The sequence below is a fragment of the Podarcis raffonei genome, chromosome 15 (assembly GCF_027172205.1).
Source record: "Podarcis raffonei isolate rPodRaf1 chromosome 15, rPodRaf1.pri, whole genome shotgun sequence".
NCBI lineage: Eukaryota > Metazoa > Chordata > Lepidosauria > Squamata > Lacertidae > Podarcis > Podarcis raffonei.
The window spans coordinates 37602296-37619905 of NC_070616.1; the positions used below are offsets into that span (position 1 = coordinate 37602296).

The 17610-nt window shown below is 49.0% G+C and overlaps 2 protein-coding genes across 4 annotated transcripts in view; both read left to right on the top strand.

Annotated features, from left to right (window-relative positions):
* The window catches only part of RNF122 (ring finger protein 122), a 94878-nt gene that overhangs the window by 20877 nt on the left and 56391 nt on the right, over positions 1 to 17610 (top strand). The window lies entirely within an intron of this gene.
* DUSP26 (dual specificity phosphatase 26) lies at positions 561 to 14498 on the top strand. Of its 3 annotated transcripts, none has more exons than XM_053366336.1 (4): positions 561 to 1140; positions 9079 to 9355; positions 10565 to 10779; positions 11129 to 11449. In XM_053366336.1, the coding sequence occupies exons 2-4, from the start codon at positions 9177 to 9179 to the stop codon at positions 11323 to 11325; spliced, it is 591 nt and encodes a 196-aa protein (XP_053222311.1). In that variant the 5' UTR covers positions 561 to 1140; positions 9079 to 9176; the 3' UTR covers positions 11326 to 11449. The 3 variants fall into 3 exon arrangements, with proteins under 3 accessions (XP_053222311.1, XP_053222310.1, XP_053222309.1); XM_053366335.1 differs by lacking the exon at positions 11129 to 11449 and adding an exon at positions 13870 to 14498 and having other exon boundaries at positions 588 to 1140; positions 9084 to 9355; XM_053366334.1 differs by lacking the exon at positions 11129 to 11449 and adding an exon at positions 13870 to 14498 and having other exon boundaries at positions 590 to 1140.

The following is a 17610-nucleotide window of genomic DNA, read 5'->3' on the forward strand; positions in this document are numbered from 1 at the left end:
GGTCACAAGGCAGGTCTCCTGTGCTCCTGTGAAGAATATAAGGTTTGTGCATAAAAACCCAGGATTATTATTATTATATTTTTGCCCCACAGATGAGTCCAGCTTCTTTCTACGTTCAAATTTTTGTTCCTCCTCCCATACTTCAGGTGGGCTATTTACCTTTGTGTGTTTGAATTTCCTTTTGTACCACGTCTGAAGTGCATGATTTTTTTAAAAAAAATTAAAAACATGTTTTCTTCTTCAGCTGGGAAAAATGCTCTGTGGAGAGAGGGGAGGGTGCTTGTTGATGTCACCAACCCCCCCAGCCAATCAGCACTCTGCACAGCCTCTTTGCCTTTTGACTGATGGGACTCATTCTTCCTGAGAAAACCGTGCATGGGGTAACAGCTTTGCTGTGAGTGTGCTTTCCGAAGCAGAGCAGCTCATGTTTTTATGCACATTTGCACTCTCCCGTGTTTCCTCCAAGTAGCCCCCAACTGGGGTATGGATTTTGTTCTGTCTCTAACATGCAAATGAGGACTAGCTCTCATAAATATTATGTGGGGGGTTGTGTTTTTTTTTTAATGTATTTCCCTTTTCTTACTAGTGAAATGTTTTTCTCCCAGCTTGGATTGGATGAAAAATGTGGCACAGCAGCCCGGACCTAGCTTAACAATGGCTTTGCCGGCTGCATTTGCCCTGTGGGGTTATCGGCTGGCTGTCCCTGCTCCCAACAATGGCCTTGCATTTGTTTGCATGAACTAACATATTAATCACAGTGAAGGGTCTGTGCCGGGCTTTCGCATGGTAGCACAGGTGTGCTCCTGTGTTGCCGTGCAGACTGAAGCAAGCGAGCGAGCGAGCGTGTGGTGCATCTGTGGCGTGTGTTTGCACGTGCCTGCTCTCTCTGACTGGCTGTCTCCTGAGCTGCTACTCTACTCTCTCTCACCCATTCACTGTCTAATAGGAAACAAATCTGCCCCTGGACATGCCAGGGCTTAAAATAGATGTTGAGACAGCAGCCTTTCCCCTTCTTCAGCAGCAACAGCGGCAGTAGCAGGAGCGGCAGAAGCAAGGAGAGAGAGAGCAGAGGAGATGGCCGACTAGATCTGAAGGAGAAGCCTTCTTTCCCAGCTGAGAAAAAGCAGAGCCTTGACAAAGGTAAAGTAACTGGGGCCAGCTGGCTCTCTTGTTGTCTCTTTGTGGCACTTCCATTGCAGGACAGAGCCTGTGGCTTCCTTGGTCTTTCCCCCTTGCGCTGTGCCAGCAAGGAGACGCTTCTGCCTGTCCTCTCTCGGAGAAGCTGCCATTTAGAAGAAGAAGCAGGCTATTCGATGCTTTGCATGTTTGTATGTGGCAGGGAACTGTGGCAGAACTTTGGCAGGATCGAGGCTTGGTGGAGTGGGAGGTCTCAGGCTGCATGCATGACCCTGTGGTATTTACTCTCTGCTACCTAACTTGTCATCCCAACAGTGCGGTGGAAGGAAAACAAGAGCCAGATTCATGCTGATGTGCATATAAGGGTGGGGTATCTATGGGTCACATAGTTCAGGGGATTGATCCTGGTCTCAAAGAAAATGTGCCTCCTTCCCAAACACTACTGCCACGCAGAACTTGTTCTTGGAGCTCATGTCTTTCAAAACATATCAAAGCTCTTGAAGGGCTGCTTTTTGGCAAAATAAATTGCCGGGCTGAGAACCAGCGCAATTGGGCATGTGGATAATTTTGGAAGGACTGAGGGGGGTAGATTTGAGGACTCTGCTTGGCTTTTAGGCTTAAACTGGATACCTCGAGCCAGAGACGTCTTCTTCACACTCAGACTCATTTTTCTGCCTCTGTAAAGTAGGAACAATTGTGACCTCCCATTGAGAGGACAGATAAAATAAAGACTCTCATGCATGAAACCCTGTGAAAAAGATTGATTACAAGGAGAGAGTTGCGCAGCATGGGAACATGGCTTCTTATTTTGCTCGTGTTATGAGGCTTGGAAGCAAGGCAGACAAAACAACAAGCAGGAGGCAATCTCTACTTTCCCCTCTGCTAGTGCTCCGGTGGGAGCATTAAAAGAGCAGTGCATCGTGTGCAACATTGTGCAGGGATAAAAGCCTCTCCCTCCCCACCCCACGCATGTATTCTGAACAGGGCTGGTCCATGGAGAGGAGTGGATCTGTTGCATCTGATCTCCAACCTGGAAGGGTGCCCCACCCAGTGCTTGATTCCTGTTAAGCTAAATGACCATCGGCTACCGATCCTTTAGAAACGCAGCTGCCTTGCTCCAAAAGCCACAGGCCCAAGATGAGCTGTTCCAGGAGGGCCGGGGAACCTGTGGCTCCCCAGATGTTGTTGGACTCCATTTCCCATCAGCCCCAGACAGCATGGCCGCCGGTCAGGGATGAAGGGAGTTGCAGTCCAGCCATATCTGGAGGAATCTGGTTTTCCCACCTCTGTGTTATAGCTTAGTAGATGTGTTGGAAAAGCTTTATTTCCCTTCATAGGCTTGTAAAACCTTCCCCTGCTGGGTTAAAGCACTCACGTTTCAGACTGGCTGCCACCCCCGAATGTAATACTTTATTTTGATGTAGCAATGAAGCGGGGGGGTTCTACTCCTGGACCTTCTCCTGAAGTCCCCCTCCTTGAACTGTCAGCTATCAGGGGCTCAAGCAGACTCCTCCATCCCCCATTTTGTTCACAATCCGCAGGCCACAGAGTCCTTATAAAAGCTGTTCTGCTTTCAATTGGTAAACAAGGGGAAGATAGAAAAACCACCGCCGTGTGTGAGGGCATCCCTGTTTCACTCCCAGACCGATACACAGGCACAGCTTGGGCCAAGTTCAGAAAGTACAGAGCAATATTCTAAACAATTTTATGCAATTCAGAAACAACCAATCATTTCTGGTGATTGTGTTAAGCGTGTGTGTGTATGTGCACCAATTTCTGAACACGATGCGATATCCTCTGCATTACCCAGTTCAGATTTTTGGTATTATCATAATTTTTGCCTGGCACCACACCCAGCAGCAAAGGCTCCAGAGAAAGCTGTCCTCTTGAAGCAAGTCACCACCAAAGTGGATGTGACAGAGTGATGGAGCCTATGCTTTGAAATCAGACATTCCCAGCAGTTCTGAATGAAGACATGTAGCCACCTGAGATGGCCCAGCAAATACCACTGTCTGCTTTTCTTTTTCCTCTTCCTCCTCATGCTCTGTACTTTGACTTTTGCCTCTGCTACAGCAAGGGCAGGTGAGTCAACAGGCTGTCACCTGTTCAGAAGGTGGGCAGTTTGAATCCCCGCGACCGAGTGAGCTCCCGTTGCTCGGTCTCTGCTCCTGCCAACCTAGCAGCTCAAAAGCACGAAGTGCAAGTAGATAAATAGGTACCGCTCCGGCGGGAAGGTAAACAGCGTTTCCGTGTGCTGCTCTGGTTCTCCAGAAGCAGCTTAGTCATGCTGGCCACATGGCCCGGAAGCTGTACGCCGGCTCCCTCGGCCTGTAAAGTGAGATGAGCGTCGCAACCCCAGAGTTGTCTGCGACTGGACCTAATGGTCATGGGTCCCTTTACCTTACAGCAAGGGCAGGTGAGTCAACAGGCTGTCACCCAACAATGACTCACTCAGAAGAAGGACCCTATATCAAGGAGTGAGGAATCTTAAGCCCAGGGACCCAGTGAGCCCTTCCAAGCATCTCTCTCTGATCCTCAAAACTAACCCTTTTTTGCTATCCCAACTTCAGAACCTGAGAGTCTTTGCCAGGCTGGAATTTGTCCTTGAACTCTGGAATGACTCTTACTTTGAGGGATAGAGAGGTATTGTGTGGAAATCAGCCTCCTGTACAAAGGTCAATTTTACACCTGCTGCGCTGCCGACTTTGGCCTCTGGCCTCACTCAACACCGGCATGTCTACAGGGTCAGTCTCAAACTGAGACCTTGTATTGGGGCAAGTGGCTATTTTTCTGGGGCAAGGCGTCAATTCTTTCTGAAGTTCAAAGGGCATTTGTCACGGCAGCAAAGCCATGGGTAGTCTCTTCAAGGCCACTTCCCCCCACAATGCCTTGCTCTGAGGAGTGACTCTTTCTCAGAGTAAGGCATGAGGAGCAACAGAGGAGATGTGGATGGGCAGTGGGCAGCCTAGAGAAGAGTTTGGATTTGATATCCCGCTTTATCACTAACCTAAAGAGTCTCAAAGCAGCTAACGTTCTCCTTTCCCTTCCTCCCCCACAACAAACACTATGTGAGATGAGTGAGGCTGAGAGACTTCAGAGAAGTGTGACTAGCCCAAGGTCACCCAGCAGCTGCATGTGGAGGAGCGGGGATGCGAACCCTGTTCAGCAGATTACGAGTCCACCGCTCTTAACCACTACACCACCCTGGCTCCTCCTAGAGGGGGCACCACTGCACTGCTCCTCAAAGTCCTCTGCCTAAGATGTGTCTCAAATGGCCTAAACGAGAGGGCTAGATGTGGGCCTCAGGTTCAGTCCTGGCATCGCTCCACAGGATCAGACAACAGAGGGTGTGAAAGACCCTCTGCCTGGGATTCTAAAGAACTGCTGCCTGTCAGAATACCAGGGGTTAGCAAACTTTTACAGCAGGGGGCCGGTCCTCTGTTCCTCAGACCTTCTGGGGAGCCAGACTGTATTTTGGAAAAATAATATGAATGAATTCCTATGCCCCACAAATATTCTACTCATGTAAAAACATGCTGATTCCCAGACAGTCCGCAGGGTGGATTTAGAAGGTGATTGGGCCGGATCTGGCCCCCAGGCCTTAGTTTGCCTACCCATGGAGTACACAGCACTGGGCTTGGTTGAAAAATAATCTGACCCAGCAGAGGCCATTTTTAATATTCTGAAAGAACTTCCTAATAGCTGCAGCTGCAATGCTCCCAGCCTCCCAGAATGGGTTTGGCACCTCCTATCTCCACTGCAAAAAAGTGGATTGTGCCGCACATTCCCCCAACCTGATTCTGACAGAAAAGAGCTGTGAAGTGGCAGGCTGAACATATTCCAAGAGAGGGTCAGATAGATTGATACAACAGCAGCGTTTGGATAGGCATACAATGAAGTCACCCCTGGGCACAGTTGCTGAAATGAGAGGTGCCGGAGACCCCTAATGTCCAGCTTTTGTGGAGTCTGCCTGAGGTTACTCAGTGGTGAGAGAACAAAATTTTGCCCCTTCTCCAGGGAGCACCAGCTCTTTAGGACAACTTCATACATGCTAAAGCTGCGTCTTCACTGGGCATTTGCCACTGAATAGTCACACATGGTGAACTCACTTTTTACAGGACATGTGCATGAAATCATGGGCAAGGTTTTGCATGTTTCTCATGTTTTGCCTGTTCAGCTTCTGTTTGTTTTCCAGAGCTCAGAAAAGCTGCCCTTTTTTAGCTCCATGGAGTAGCTGCACAATTTCTGCAGGTGTCCGTGGACTATTGTGTTGCTTTTGTGACCAGCTATGGCCTGCATAGATTACTCTAACCATTTCCTAAGAGCAACTCTGGCATTTTAACTCTCACTTTTCCAAACAGCATTGCTTTTATATCTAATCCCTCCAAGCCGCCGGGCCTTAAATTGCATTGGGAAAGATAATGATTAGGGTGTATTTAGCCCTGTTTCAATGCACAGTAGTCCTAATGAAAATCCCCCTCACCCACAAACCTTTGGGGCTGGAGAAAGGGAGGCTGCCCACTTGGCAGGACATGTTACGAGTTGCTGTTCCACTTCTAGCTGAAAGCAACACAGCAACAATTGGGTGTTGCTAAATTATCCACAGCTGGAAAGCACCTTAAGACATTGGGGAAAGATTCCCAACTGTGGCCCTGGTGCGTTCTGGCTCAGATTATACCCCCGGTGTCACAATGCAGAAGCAGAGCAATTCAACTCGGCAGTTTTGAGAGCCAGGAAAGTGAGCTTCAGGTTATATAGGAAGGTGTCTTGGGGACCAGATCAAACTCTTTGTCCATCTAGGCCACTGCTGCCTACTCTGACTGGCAGCAGCTCCCTGGGGTCCCAGGCATGGAGGGGAGCTTCCCATCCACCTAAGTGGTCCTTTCAGCTGGAGATGCTGGAAATTAAAACAAGGACATTCTGTATGCAAAAGTCGTATTCTTTCCACTGCATGGCAGTTCCTCCCCAAAGAGAGCAGAAATGGGGTGCCTTTTCCTCCTTGGGTTCCTTAAAAACTTTCTGCCCTCCTAGTGGAAAATCAGAGCTCCCCTAAAGGGGACTCAAGTGCGTGTGGAGCTGGGTGAATAATTTGTCTTTTTCCTTGTCTTGTAACGGGGTCAGTGCCAGGGTGGAGATATCTTGATTTTTGTTTTTCTTCTCCTCCAGCTCCTGGCTGTCTCTGTACAAAGCTCCTGGCACCTGCCAGCCTCCCTCATTACTATTCCTGCCTTGGCAGCCTCTGAGCTGGCAGAGCTGCGCTGGCCAAACATCGTTTTGAAGGAAGGCAGCAGCTGAGCTCATCCCGATCCCAACTGGTCAGGAGGTGCCAGCTCAAAAGCTGAGGAAAACGCCAACCAGCGTTTATTTCTCCTCTGCACATGTGAATTCATTAAAAGTCATGTAAAATGATTGAATGCCCATTATCGAACACTAAAGTGGCAGTTGGGTTTCTTCGCTTGTCTGTTTGAACAAGAAAGCAGGTTTCAAATTGTCCAAGTACACGGGCAATCCAATGTAGAGTCAGGCCCCATCTGCACTACAGATTTAAAGCAGGATCATACCACTTTAAACAGCTTCACCCAAAGAATCCTGGGAACTGTAGTTTGTTAAGGGTGCTGAGTGCTAGGAGACTACTATTCCCTTCACAGAGCTACAGTACCCAGAGTTTTTGGAGATGTAGGATTGATTGTTAAACCACTCAGACAATTGTGGTTCTGTGAGAGGAACAAGGGTCTCCTAACAATTCCCAACCAAAATCCCTTACCAAACTACAACTCCCAGGATTCTTTGGGGGAAACCATGGCAGTTTTAAGCGGCTGTGTTGCTGCTTTCAATCCCTGGCACTGATGGGGCCTGAAACAGAAAAAGCCAGGCAGGAGCAATGCCAAACTCACCGGGTTCCTGGAGCTCAGGCTATTTAGCCCCCAAACTAGTAGTGTTTCAAGGGCAACACAGCTGCCAAGCCCAATTTGTCCTTTCGAGGTCATCCGAAACAACATGTTATCCAAGTGTCCTGTTTACCACAGACCTATTTTTCTATTCCCGACCCCGTTTTATTCCCCCTTTCTTTCTTTACTTTTGCAAAAAGCCTTGTAAAATATGTCAGGGAATGCTTATGAAGCCTACGCCACTCTGGAAGCCAGACAAGAATGCTGTGGCTGGACTGCTCACAGGAGTCACTGGCAACGTCCTATGTCTCTTTGCTGGGAGACCTGTACTGGTTGCCAGTTTGCTACCAGCCCAGGCACAAGGTTTTTGCGTTCATTCTCAACAACTTGGGCTCCAAGTACCATAAGGCACCTACCGTATTTTTTGCTCTGTAAGACGCACGTTTTCCCTCCTAAAAAGTAAGGGGAAATGTGTGTGCGTCTTATGGAGCGAATGCAAGCTTCGCAGCTATCCCAGAAGCCAGAACAGCTAGAGAGTGCTGTGCAGCGCTCCCTCTAGCTGTTCTAGCTTCGCACGAAGCCTCCGTAGGGCACAGGGAGCATTCATCCCTTGCCCTGCGGAGGCTTTGCGGGTCTATCCGTGGCTTTTGCGGGAGGTGCGGGAAGGGACAGAGCGGGCAGCTATGTCCCTTCCCCCACCTCCCGCAAAGCCAGGGATAGGCGCACTCCCTTTAAAGAGTTGTGCGGAGTGTGTGTGCGGCTCTTGGGGGAAAGCCTGCAAGCGCCACACACACACTCCACGCTGCTGATGAAAGGGAGCACTGAGCAGAACCTGGGATGCATACAGGCTCTGCTCAGCGCTCCCTTTAAATAATATTTTTTTTCCCTTGCACTCCCCCTCTAAAAACTAGGTGCACCTTATGGTCAGGTGCATCTTATGGAGCAGAAAATACAGTAATTCCTTACGCTTGATCACTGAGAGCTTCTGATGGGGCACTTTTTGCAGTCTCTCCAGTGCCCCGAGGCTGAAGGCTCATCCACACTTTTGCTTGTCCCACCTCTTTACCAGCCTTTCAGACCCTCCAAGAAGCCATCCCAGTTTCTGATTTATAATAATAATAATAATAATTTATTATTTATACCCTGCCCATCTGGCTGGGCCTCCCCAGCCACTCTGGGCGGCTTCCAACAAAATATTAAAATACAGTAATGCATCAAACATTAAAAGCTTCCCTAAACAGGGCTGCCTTCAGATGTCTTCCAAAAGTCTGGTAGTTGTTCTTCTCTTTGACATCTGGTGGGAGGGAGTTCCACAGGGCGGGTGCCACTACCGAGAAGACCCTCTGCCTGGTTCACTGTAACTTGGCTTCTCACAGCGAGGGAACTGCCAGAAGGCCCTCGGCGCTGGTCCTCAGTGTCCAGGCAGAACGATGGGGGTGGAGGCGCAACTTCAGATATTGATTTGATCCCGGAATGTCCTAGAGCCCTCCCACCTCATTCCCAAAGCTGAGAAACCACTAGCTATGCTTTGTGGGGAAGGGAAGAGGACTATAGGACCCTGTCTGAGCCCTCATGCTTCCTTCCCAAAGCCCACTGCCTCCCTTACCCAGCTTTGGGAAGCCAGCATGAAGGCTGCAATGGTGGGTGTCAAATATTGATGGGGGCCACCAAATAAAGCATTGAGGGCCACATGTTTGGAAAACCCTGATTTATCCCCACCTACAGTAGAGGGCAGCCTACTAATGTGGATCAAAAGGATGCAAGAAAACAAGATCCCATCATGTTGCAATAAGTACGTTTTGATTTTATGGTTTAGCATTGTTTATATTTTGAATTGCATATGGGAAAAACACCATAATCTTTCCAGTGCTTAAGGCCTGTACCAGTCTTAATCCAGCCCTGGTTTACCCACTGCTGTCAGTGCTCTAGCCCCATCAAGACTCCTTGCTTTAGCCATTTCCATTTTTAACAGGATCCGGAAGGAGAGACACTGAGTGCAGACGATCCCCAGGCTGGATGTGGTCCTGCTAATACCACCTGTGCTCTCTTCCAGTTTAGAAACCGACCGTGGGTGGTGGTCGCAGCAGAAACACTGCCCCGCCCCAGCCCCCTCAAGAGGCCCGGGATGCAAGGGGGGGCTTGGCGGCACCAATGGCCTTCTTGTCCCGGTTCTCCCGGAACGGATCCAGGGCTCCCAGCCGGCGGATTCACGATGACACCGTCAGCCACCCCATCCTCAGCGTCTTCGAGTTGGAGAGGCTGCTCTACACAGGGAAGACAGCCTGCAACCATGCTGACGAAGTGTGGCCAGGACTCTACCTGGGAGATCAGTACGTACCAGCCCAGATGTCACTGTGGGGACGGTGGTGGGGAGGAAGTCCTGTGATCTACAGCTGCTAAGGAACTGGAGGGCATGCATGACATTGCCTACTATCAGGGACTGGGCAGAGGAGGAATGGTGGAGACCTCCTCCCCATCCTGACCCCTCTAGGGAGGAGGAAGAAGACAGTACAGTGGTACCTTGGTTGCAAACAGGATCCGTTCCAGAGGCACGTTCGCAACATGAAAGGAATGCAACCCACAGTGGCGCATCTACGCGCATGCGGGTTGCGATTCACCACTTTTGCGCATGCGCGTTACGTCATGCGGCGCGTCTGCGCATGCGCAAGTGGCGAAACCTGGAAGTAACCCTTTCTGGTACTTCCGGGTTGCCGCAGGATGCAACCTGAAAAAACGCAACATGAAGCAAACGTAACAAGAGGTAGGACTGTATAGATTTACAACAGGGGTTTGAGGGAGGTCGCAGCTCAGAGGCAGATGAGGCGGAAAGTTGGGAAATAATGGTAGAGGAGGAGGCAGGACCGGAATGGCAGTTGGCTGCCATGAAAGCCTTCCAGACCCCCCATCTGCCAGAACCTGGCAAGCCTTAAAAGTAGGAGAGCAAAGAGCTCCAAGGGCAGAGGGCACGTAGTAGCACCTGTAGAAGTGATGAATGAGGAAGAGGGAGAGACGAGGAGTTGGAGATTCACTTGGGACAACGTCATTATCCAGGAGGCTGGGTTCTATAATATTTATTTATTTATTTATTTATTTATTTATTATTTCCACCTTGCCCATCTGGCTGGGTTTCCCCAGCCACTCTGGGCGGCTTTCAGCAGAACATTAAAAGCAGAATAGAACTTCAAACATTAAAAACTTCCCTAAACAGGGCTGCCTTCAGATGTCTTCTATAGCCTCTCTCTGTTATACTGAAATAAAAAAGGACAGTAAGAAACTTTTCCTTGTTTTTATACTTTCCTGGGCAACCAGCCAGGAGCTGCTGACAGCTTCCTGGCACCTACAGAAGACAAATCTCCATTTCACTCTGTTTCTCATGTTTCCCATTCTGAAGTTCGTCCCACCCCCTTTTCTGCATCCATTTGAGTTTTCTGTTTAAAAGCCTGCATGAGCAACCTTGCTCCTTTATGTGCACACCAGCCAGCTGCACTGAGAGGGTTGCTTAACAACCTTCCCTGCTCCATCTTCTTCCCCCCATGTAGAGATATAGCTGCCAACCGCCGAGAACTGGCGCGCCTGAACATCACCCACATCCTCAATGCCTCGCACAGCAAGTGGCGGGGAGGGGCCGATTACTATGAAGGCACTGGCATCTGCTACCTGGGCATCGAGGCCCACGACTCGCCCACTTTCGACATGAGCCCCTACTTTGATCCCGCCGCTGACTTCATCCACAAGGCGCTGAGCAGGACTGGAGGTGAGTCCATGGCGGTAGGTGGCTTGATGGCCCAACTCTTTGCAGAACTGAACAGCTCTCCCTACCATTGGTGAGAGTTTCACGTTGGGGGGACAACGCTCTGGATGGAAGTAGGACTGGTGCCTGTGAGCACATTGTCATGGGATTGGTGTGCTGAGATTCTTCCACATATGTGGTGGGCCTGTAAAAGGATAGAGGAGTATTGGGAAATAATTCATAATGAATTGAAAAAAAATGTTTAAAGGTACTTCCCCTCCCCCCCCAAAAAAAACAGAGTCCTTTTTGTTGGGGATAATTCAGATGGAAATTCCCATGTGTCAAAAAATGTTATTTATGTATGTTTCATTAGCCCAAAAATGGAAAGCGAGTGAGGTCCTATCTAAAGAAGATTGGCAACTTAAACTGATGAACTATGTGCAGCTTGCGGACCTAACATATAGAATAAGAGAACAAGAAGAACATACGTTTAAAGAAGATTGGAAGATGTTTATTAAATATATGGAAAATAACTGTGTACAGCTGAAAATGCTGGCAGCATTAAGATAAATTCAACAGTGTAAACAAGTTTTGATGGATGTAATAATGGAATACTGAATGGTTTAGTTTATGTAAAATACGCAGGGATTTATTATGACATGAAAAAATGAACTATGGAAAGAGAAGAAGGGAAGTCAATGACATTTTTAGGTTGTTTAAATAAATATTTTAAATTGTAAAACAGAAAATTTAATAAAAATTATACACACACACAAAAAGAGATTCTTTCCCATAGTGAGAGATTAACTGTTACACCCAGACCATATCCATAGCATATAATTAAAGCGCATGGCTTTGCCCTGCCCCCACCCAAGAACCCTGAGAACTGTAGTTTGTTGCAGGTGCTTGAAATGGCAGCTCTGGGCATGGAATCGGGGTCCCCTAAAAACTCAGTTCCCAAGAATCTTGGGGGAGAAGCCAAGATCGCTGGGTGATCTTGGGCCAATCACTACCTTTCAGTTTGCTCTACTTTGCAGGCTTGCTGTGAGGAGCAAGTAGAAAGGGAGGACTGTGTGTGCTGCCTTGAGCATCTTGGAGGAAAAGCTGAACACAAAAGTAAAAAGTCTGTGAGCCAGTGCACACTTACCTGAAAATAAACCCTGCTGAACATTGCAGGATTTATCTCTGAATATCTATGCATAGCATAAAGGGATGCGGGTGGCGCTGTGGGTTAAACCACAGAGCCTAGGGCTTGCCGATCAGTAGGTCGACGGTTCAAATCCCCACGACGAGGTGACCTCCCATTGCTCGGTCCCTGCTCCTGCCAACCTAGCAGTTTGAAAGCACGTCAAAGTGCAAGTAGATAAATAGGTACCACTCTGGCGGGAAGGTAAACGGCGTTTCCGTGCGCTGCTCTGGTTTGCCAGAAGCGGCTTAGTCATGCTGGCCACATGACCCGGAGGCTGTACACCGGCTCCCTCGGCCAATAAAGCGAGATGAGCGCCGCAACCCCAGAGTCGGCCATGACTGGACCTAATGGTCAGAGTTCCCTTTAGCTTTACCTTTATGCATAGCGTAGGGGAGACATTTTTTTTAGGAAGTGCGACCAGGCGCCCCCACAACAGGCTCCCTCATTGGAGCTTGGCTCCAGTGTGCAAGGAACTGCAGAGACAGCTTCCTCGTGCAGCGGCTCAATGCCACCAGCCACAGCTCCACCCCTGGGTCAAGCCTGACCTGGGGGCAGAGAGAGGCTGCGACACACAAGGAAGATGTCAAGCATCTTGCCTGGCTGCAGTTCTGCTATACCGCTGGCACATCAGATACAGTGGTGCCTCGCAAGACAAAAATAATCCGTTCCGCGAGTCTCTTTGTCTAGCGGTTTTTTCGTATTGCGAAGCAACCCTATTAGCGGCTTAGCGGATTAGCGCTATTAGCGGTTTAGCGGCTTAGCGGCTATTAAAGGCTTAGCGGCTTAGCGGCTAAAAGGCTATTAGCGGCTTAGCGGCTTAGAAAAAGGGGGGTGGAAGCGGGGGGGAAATCGCAAGACTCGCAAGACGTTTTTGTCTTGCAAAGCAAGCCCATAGGGAAAATCGTCTTGCGAAGCAACTCAAAAACGGAAGACCCTTTCGTCTAGCGGGTTTTTCGTCTTGCGAGGCATTCGTCTTGCGGGGCACCACTGTATTTGTTTTTGATGTGTCTAAACTGCCCATCACCCTGATGGATTCCAGGGCAGTGTACAGCAAGGAAAAAGATGCATCTTTGTGCACCAGTAAAATTGAGGGCTTGTCCACACTTCTGCTCGTTCTGTGTCTAGAACGCATGGGCCCAAGCAGTTTTCCACTTGATCCACACAGTGTGGTCATTGTCCTGTGGGAATTGAGGTCCTTTTTCAGGCAAACGGCCACATTCCCTCCTGGGAAACTTTCCAGGGGCCGTCTGCCAATGGTGGGTGGGGCCAGCTGCAAAAGTAGGTGGAGCAACCATGCAAATTTTACCTTTGTGCGATAGGCTACTTTCTACACACACACACACACACCTCTTTATTCTCCATCCAGGGATGCAGGAGGCATGATCAGAGTTCAAGGATACATTCTGACCAAGTGAAAACACTCAAGGGGGGTGAAAAATAGGACATGAGGACCAGATAGTAGTGCCTGGAAGGCTACATGTGGCTCCCATTCTTGAGGTCCCTCACTCCTGTGTCCCAAACCAAATGAGGATGGAAATATAAGGTTGTGCTGGGGGAGGGAATCTCTCTGGGGTTATTTAAATTGGTGGCATTCTGGAAGAGATCTTTGGTGAGGTGCACCTCTAACCTTACGGGCCATAAATGCCTCAGCTGCCATTTGATATTCAATAGTACACTTTAGCTACTCTCAGATAATGGTTTTAATGCGGTTGGGAGCTCTTCAGATTGCAATCTGCATTACTTCAGTTTATTCTGAATGTGTTTAGTCATCCCTACTGTGTTTGGAAGGCAGGGAGCCTCCTGTTCCTTCTGTTGAGCAGGGCCCTGGACCTCTGCCCCCAAGTCCAACCCTGATGGCAATACTGTCAACACTTACTTTGCATATCTACATCTAGCACATCTGTATCTCCCATTTCTTCCTGCAGGAAGGATCCTTGTTCACTGTGCCGTGGGGGTGAGCAGATCAGCCACTTTGGTCCTCGCCTACCTCATGATTTACCATCGCTTGACCTTGGTGGAGGCCATAAAGACCGTCAAGGACCACCGAGGCATCATCCCCAACCGGGGGTTCCTACGTCAGTTGGCTGCCCTGGACAACTCCCTCAGGTTGAAACAGAGGCCATGAGTGGAAGGGCCAGAGGGGAAAACAATGTTGGAGCCAGTCCTGAGGCATTTCCAGGCCATAATTTGGGCTCTGGTATCCCTGAACTTCCACAGTTCCCGCCCTGCAAGAGCCCAAGGCCTACAAGGCCTCTAATTTCTAAAGTTAGCTTCAGGTGTCAGCCAGAGGTGAGCTGGCTCAGGTTTCCGAGAGGCAGAAAGTTCCCCGACCCCTCTCTCCATTTCTCCCTCCTTTGGGAAGCCATAAAATGGGGCTCTTCTTGATATCAAGTCTCAACCTCAGACCAGGGGAGTCTTCAGCTGTCCAAATCCCCTCGGAGTCCTGTGTGGTGTGGCCTGTCGCTCCCCATATTTGCTTTTAGCCTTTGTTAAAGTGCTTGGGTAGTTCCCTAATATATTTTAGCTGTGAGAATAAAGTCCTGCAGAGACTAAATGCATCAGAACATTTTTTCCACCCAACAGTGATCTGCAATTATGGGGCAAGGGAAGAATTGGGTTGGTTACTGCTAGACATGTTGCTGCTGTCTGGGGTGGGGCAAGGAGTAGTCCCAGAACAGCAACTGCCCAAGGGTCCCAGGAACTTAGAAGGGCCTTCCACTGGCGTAACCCAGCTGCACCCCAATTCATCACCCTCTCTGCCAAGCCCACAGGTGCTTTCCAGTTACAGGTGCTGCTGCTGCTTTTGAATGGGAGCCAAAATCAGCTCCCTTCCAGAATGGCTGCCCACCATTTTAAGTTACCCAAAATGTAATGCCCTGGACCACAGATTTGTAAAATGTATTGATTTCACAGCTCTGTAGTCTGAGTTGATCAGTAATTCTGTTGCAGCCACTGCAAGCAGGGCTGGGCCCTGCCCTGGTTCAAGGAAGGTTGCTGGGCATGGTCAAGACCATGCAAAGGGGCTGTCTAAAGCCTGTCACGGGCCTTGGATGGAATGAAGTACACAGAGCACTATTCTTATTATTTTTAACCGTTCTCCATCACTTAATGAGAAAAGAAACTGCATTCAGAAATTGTCAAAGGGGAGAGAAAATGTTGGTGAAATTCTCACAGGCATGGTGTGGGCTTTCACCCTCTGCTTACTTACTTTCAAGTAGGCCAAGGGGCATTCGTCAGCCTCTTTTCTTCCACTCTAGCTAGCTGGTCAAAGATACAGAATATGGAGAATCAAGTCTTTTCTGAAATCCACTGTTGGGTCATACCTTTTTTAGGGCCAACCAAACATGTCACCCAAAAGTGGCAATTTTTGAAGAGGGAGCAAGGCAGCTTCTGCTCCAGAGACCTGCCAGGACCAGCAATGAAAGGAAGTGCCGTTTGAGTGATACCAGGCATAAAGATAAAAAGTTCACTGATTCCTAGAGCAGAATTGCTGGTGGAGTGGATTCCCCACCTCCTAGAATGGATTTTTTGTTTGTACCAGCTGCTGAAAGTTGAAGGAGCTCAGGTTCATTCTAGGAACCATGGGGGGGGGAGAGACCATAGATCAGTGGTACTGATATATTTTGCATCCAGAAGGTCCCTGATTCAAATCCCAGCATCTGCAGGTAGGGCTGGGGGAGTCTCCCTGTCTGAAACCTGGAAAGCTGCTGCCAGTCAATGTAGACAATTCTCTGGCTCTGTATAAGACAACTTCCTATGCTGCTATGAATGGAATTCTTCATCCCTGCTCCATCAACTTGCTCCCTCGCCTACATGTAAGTCCATGCCCTCACCTGCCTTCAGTCGCTCATTGCCTGTGACTACCAGACAAGGGCTTAAATGAGGCATAGGCAAACTCAGCCCTCCAGATGTTTTGGGACTACAACTCCCATCATCCCTGACCACTGGTCCTGTTAGCTAGGGATGATTGGAGTTGTAGTCCCAAAACATCTGGAGGGCCGAATTTGCCTATGCCTGGCTTAAATGCAAAGTTGGCTCACCAGATGCAGCATAGAGCACACTTTCTGCTTTGCAGAGTTACCCACAGCAGATCACAGAAAACAGCTCCAGCCTGGATACTCCTGCAAGAGTTCCAGCAGCTTTGGCATTTCCTACGCTGGCAATGAAAATAAATTGATGTCATTGGCTAGAGTGTAATGTCTGGTTTAAAGATGGCTTTCTTCCGCCTGCTCTCCCCCCATTGTTCATTTGGGATGTGGAAGTGGCACAAAAGAAGTTCAAAGGCACTTTTAGCACCAGGTGTGAGAAATGATGCCAAGGCCCTTTTCATCAGTATATGAGCAAAATTAAATTGGAGGATCTGCACAGCTGATCGGAATCCCTTTCCTCCATAGCCATGCTCTCATTATAGATGCCAACCTCAGTCTGTCGTCATCCAGTTCCTGGCTGCCTGCTTGCCTTCCCACCCAGGTGGTGGTCGCAGCTGCCAAGTTCCTCCTCCTTAGTCTCAGTGTTGCCCTTTTAGAACTCAGCAGGGAGAAGGATGGGGACAAAACTAGAATGAGTTGGCTCTGCCTGTCACTGGCTCTGGTCCCACCAACCTTTGGCCTCCCTGCTTTCTGTGCGGAATTATATGTGCGGAAGTTGCCCAGGGTCGTTTGACCCTTTTAAATGGTCCTCTTTTTCCTTCCGATAAAAGCCTATGCAAAATACTTTCTTTAAAGTTTAAAAATGACGCATTACTTCTACTTGGTACACTGAAACATTTTTACATGAATTTGTATCTGAGACTAATATTTACAGACTGATTGTGAGGCACACAGCAGCATAAAACAACACCTGCTGTTCTCACAGTTAAAACTCACTCTCTATACAGCTGATAAATGAACCAACCAGGGGGAAACTGACTACTTTGATGTTAATGCTGCAGCATTAAGCCTTTGCATAGTATTTTGGAGGCATGATTCCCACACTCTCCACTGCACTAGTCTCAGTGGGCATTGGCCCCTACAGCTCACAAGTAAGCCCTGTTCAGCAAAGGGCTTGGGCAACTTCAGTTCAATGTTTGTTGATTGCAGATTCAGTCTCATTGCTTCCTGTTTATGCCCCCCACAGATGCAAGAAGGGGAATAGTTAGTGATGAATACCGACTTACCTGGGAATCTAGGGTTGCCATATTTTGAAGAGCAAAAAAGAGGACACTATGATGACTCTCATTTTAAATACCTCTACTAAGGTAAAGGTAAAGGTACCCCTGCCCGTACGGGCCAGTCTTGACAGACTCTGGGGTTGTGCGCCCATCTCACTCAAGAGGCCGGGGGCCAGCGCTGTCCGGAGACACTTCCGGGTCACGTGGCCAGCGTGACAAAGCTGCATCTGGTGAGCCAGCGCAGCACACGGAAACAGCATTTACCTTCCCGCCAGTAAGCGGTCCCTATTTATCTACTTGCACCCGGGGGTGCTTTCGAACTGCTAGGTTGGCAGGCGCTGGGACCGAGCAGCGGGAACCGCCGACCTTTCGATTGGCAAGCCCTAGGTGCTGAGGCTTTTACCCACAGCGCCACCCGCGTCCCTTCCAATACCTCTACTATGTGTAAGCTATAGAAGCTGTGAAATATTGCTGAGGGGGGCAGGAGAAGAGAAGAGAAAAGAAGAGAAAATCAAAT

Excerpts from the sequence above, each read along its gene's own strand:
- DUSP26 (XM_053366335.1), top strand. The coding sequence starts at position 9,177 with ATGGCCTTCTTGTCCCGGTTCTCCCGGAACGGATCCAGGGCTCCCAGC. Across the intron at positions 9,356-10,564 it reads GGACTCTACCTGGGAGATCA|AGATATAGCTGCCAACCGCC; the intron begins GTACGTACCAGC and ends CCCCCCATGTAG. Across the intron at positions 10,780-13,869 it reads GGCGCTGAGCAGGACTGGAG|GAAGGATCCTTGTTCACTGT; the intron begins GTGAGTCCATGG and ends TTCTTCCTGCAG.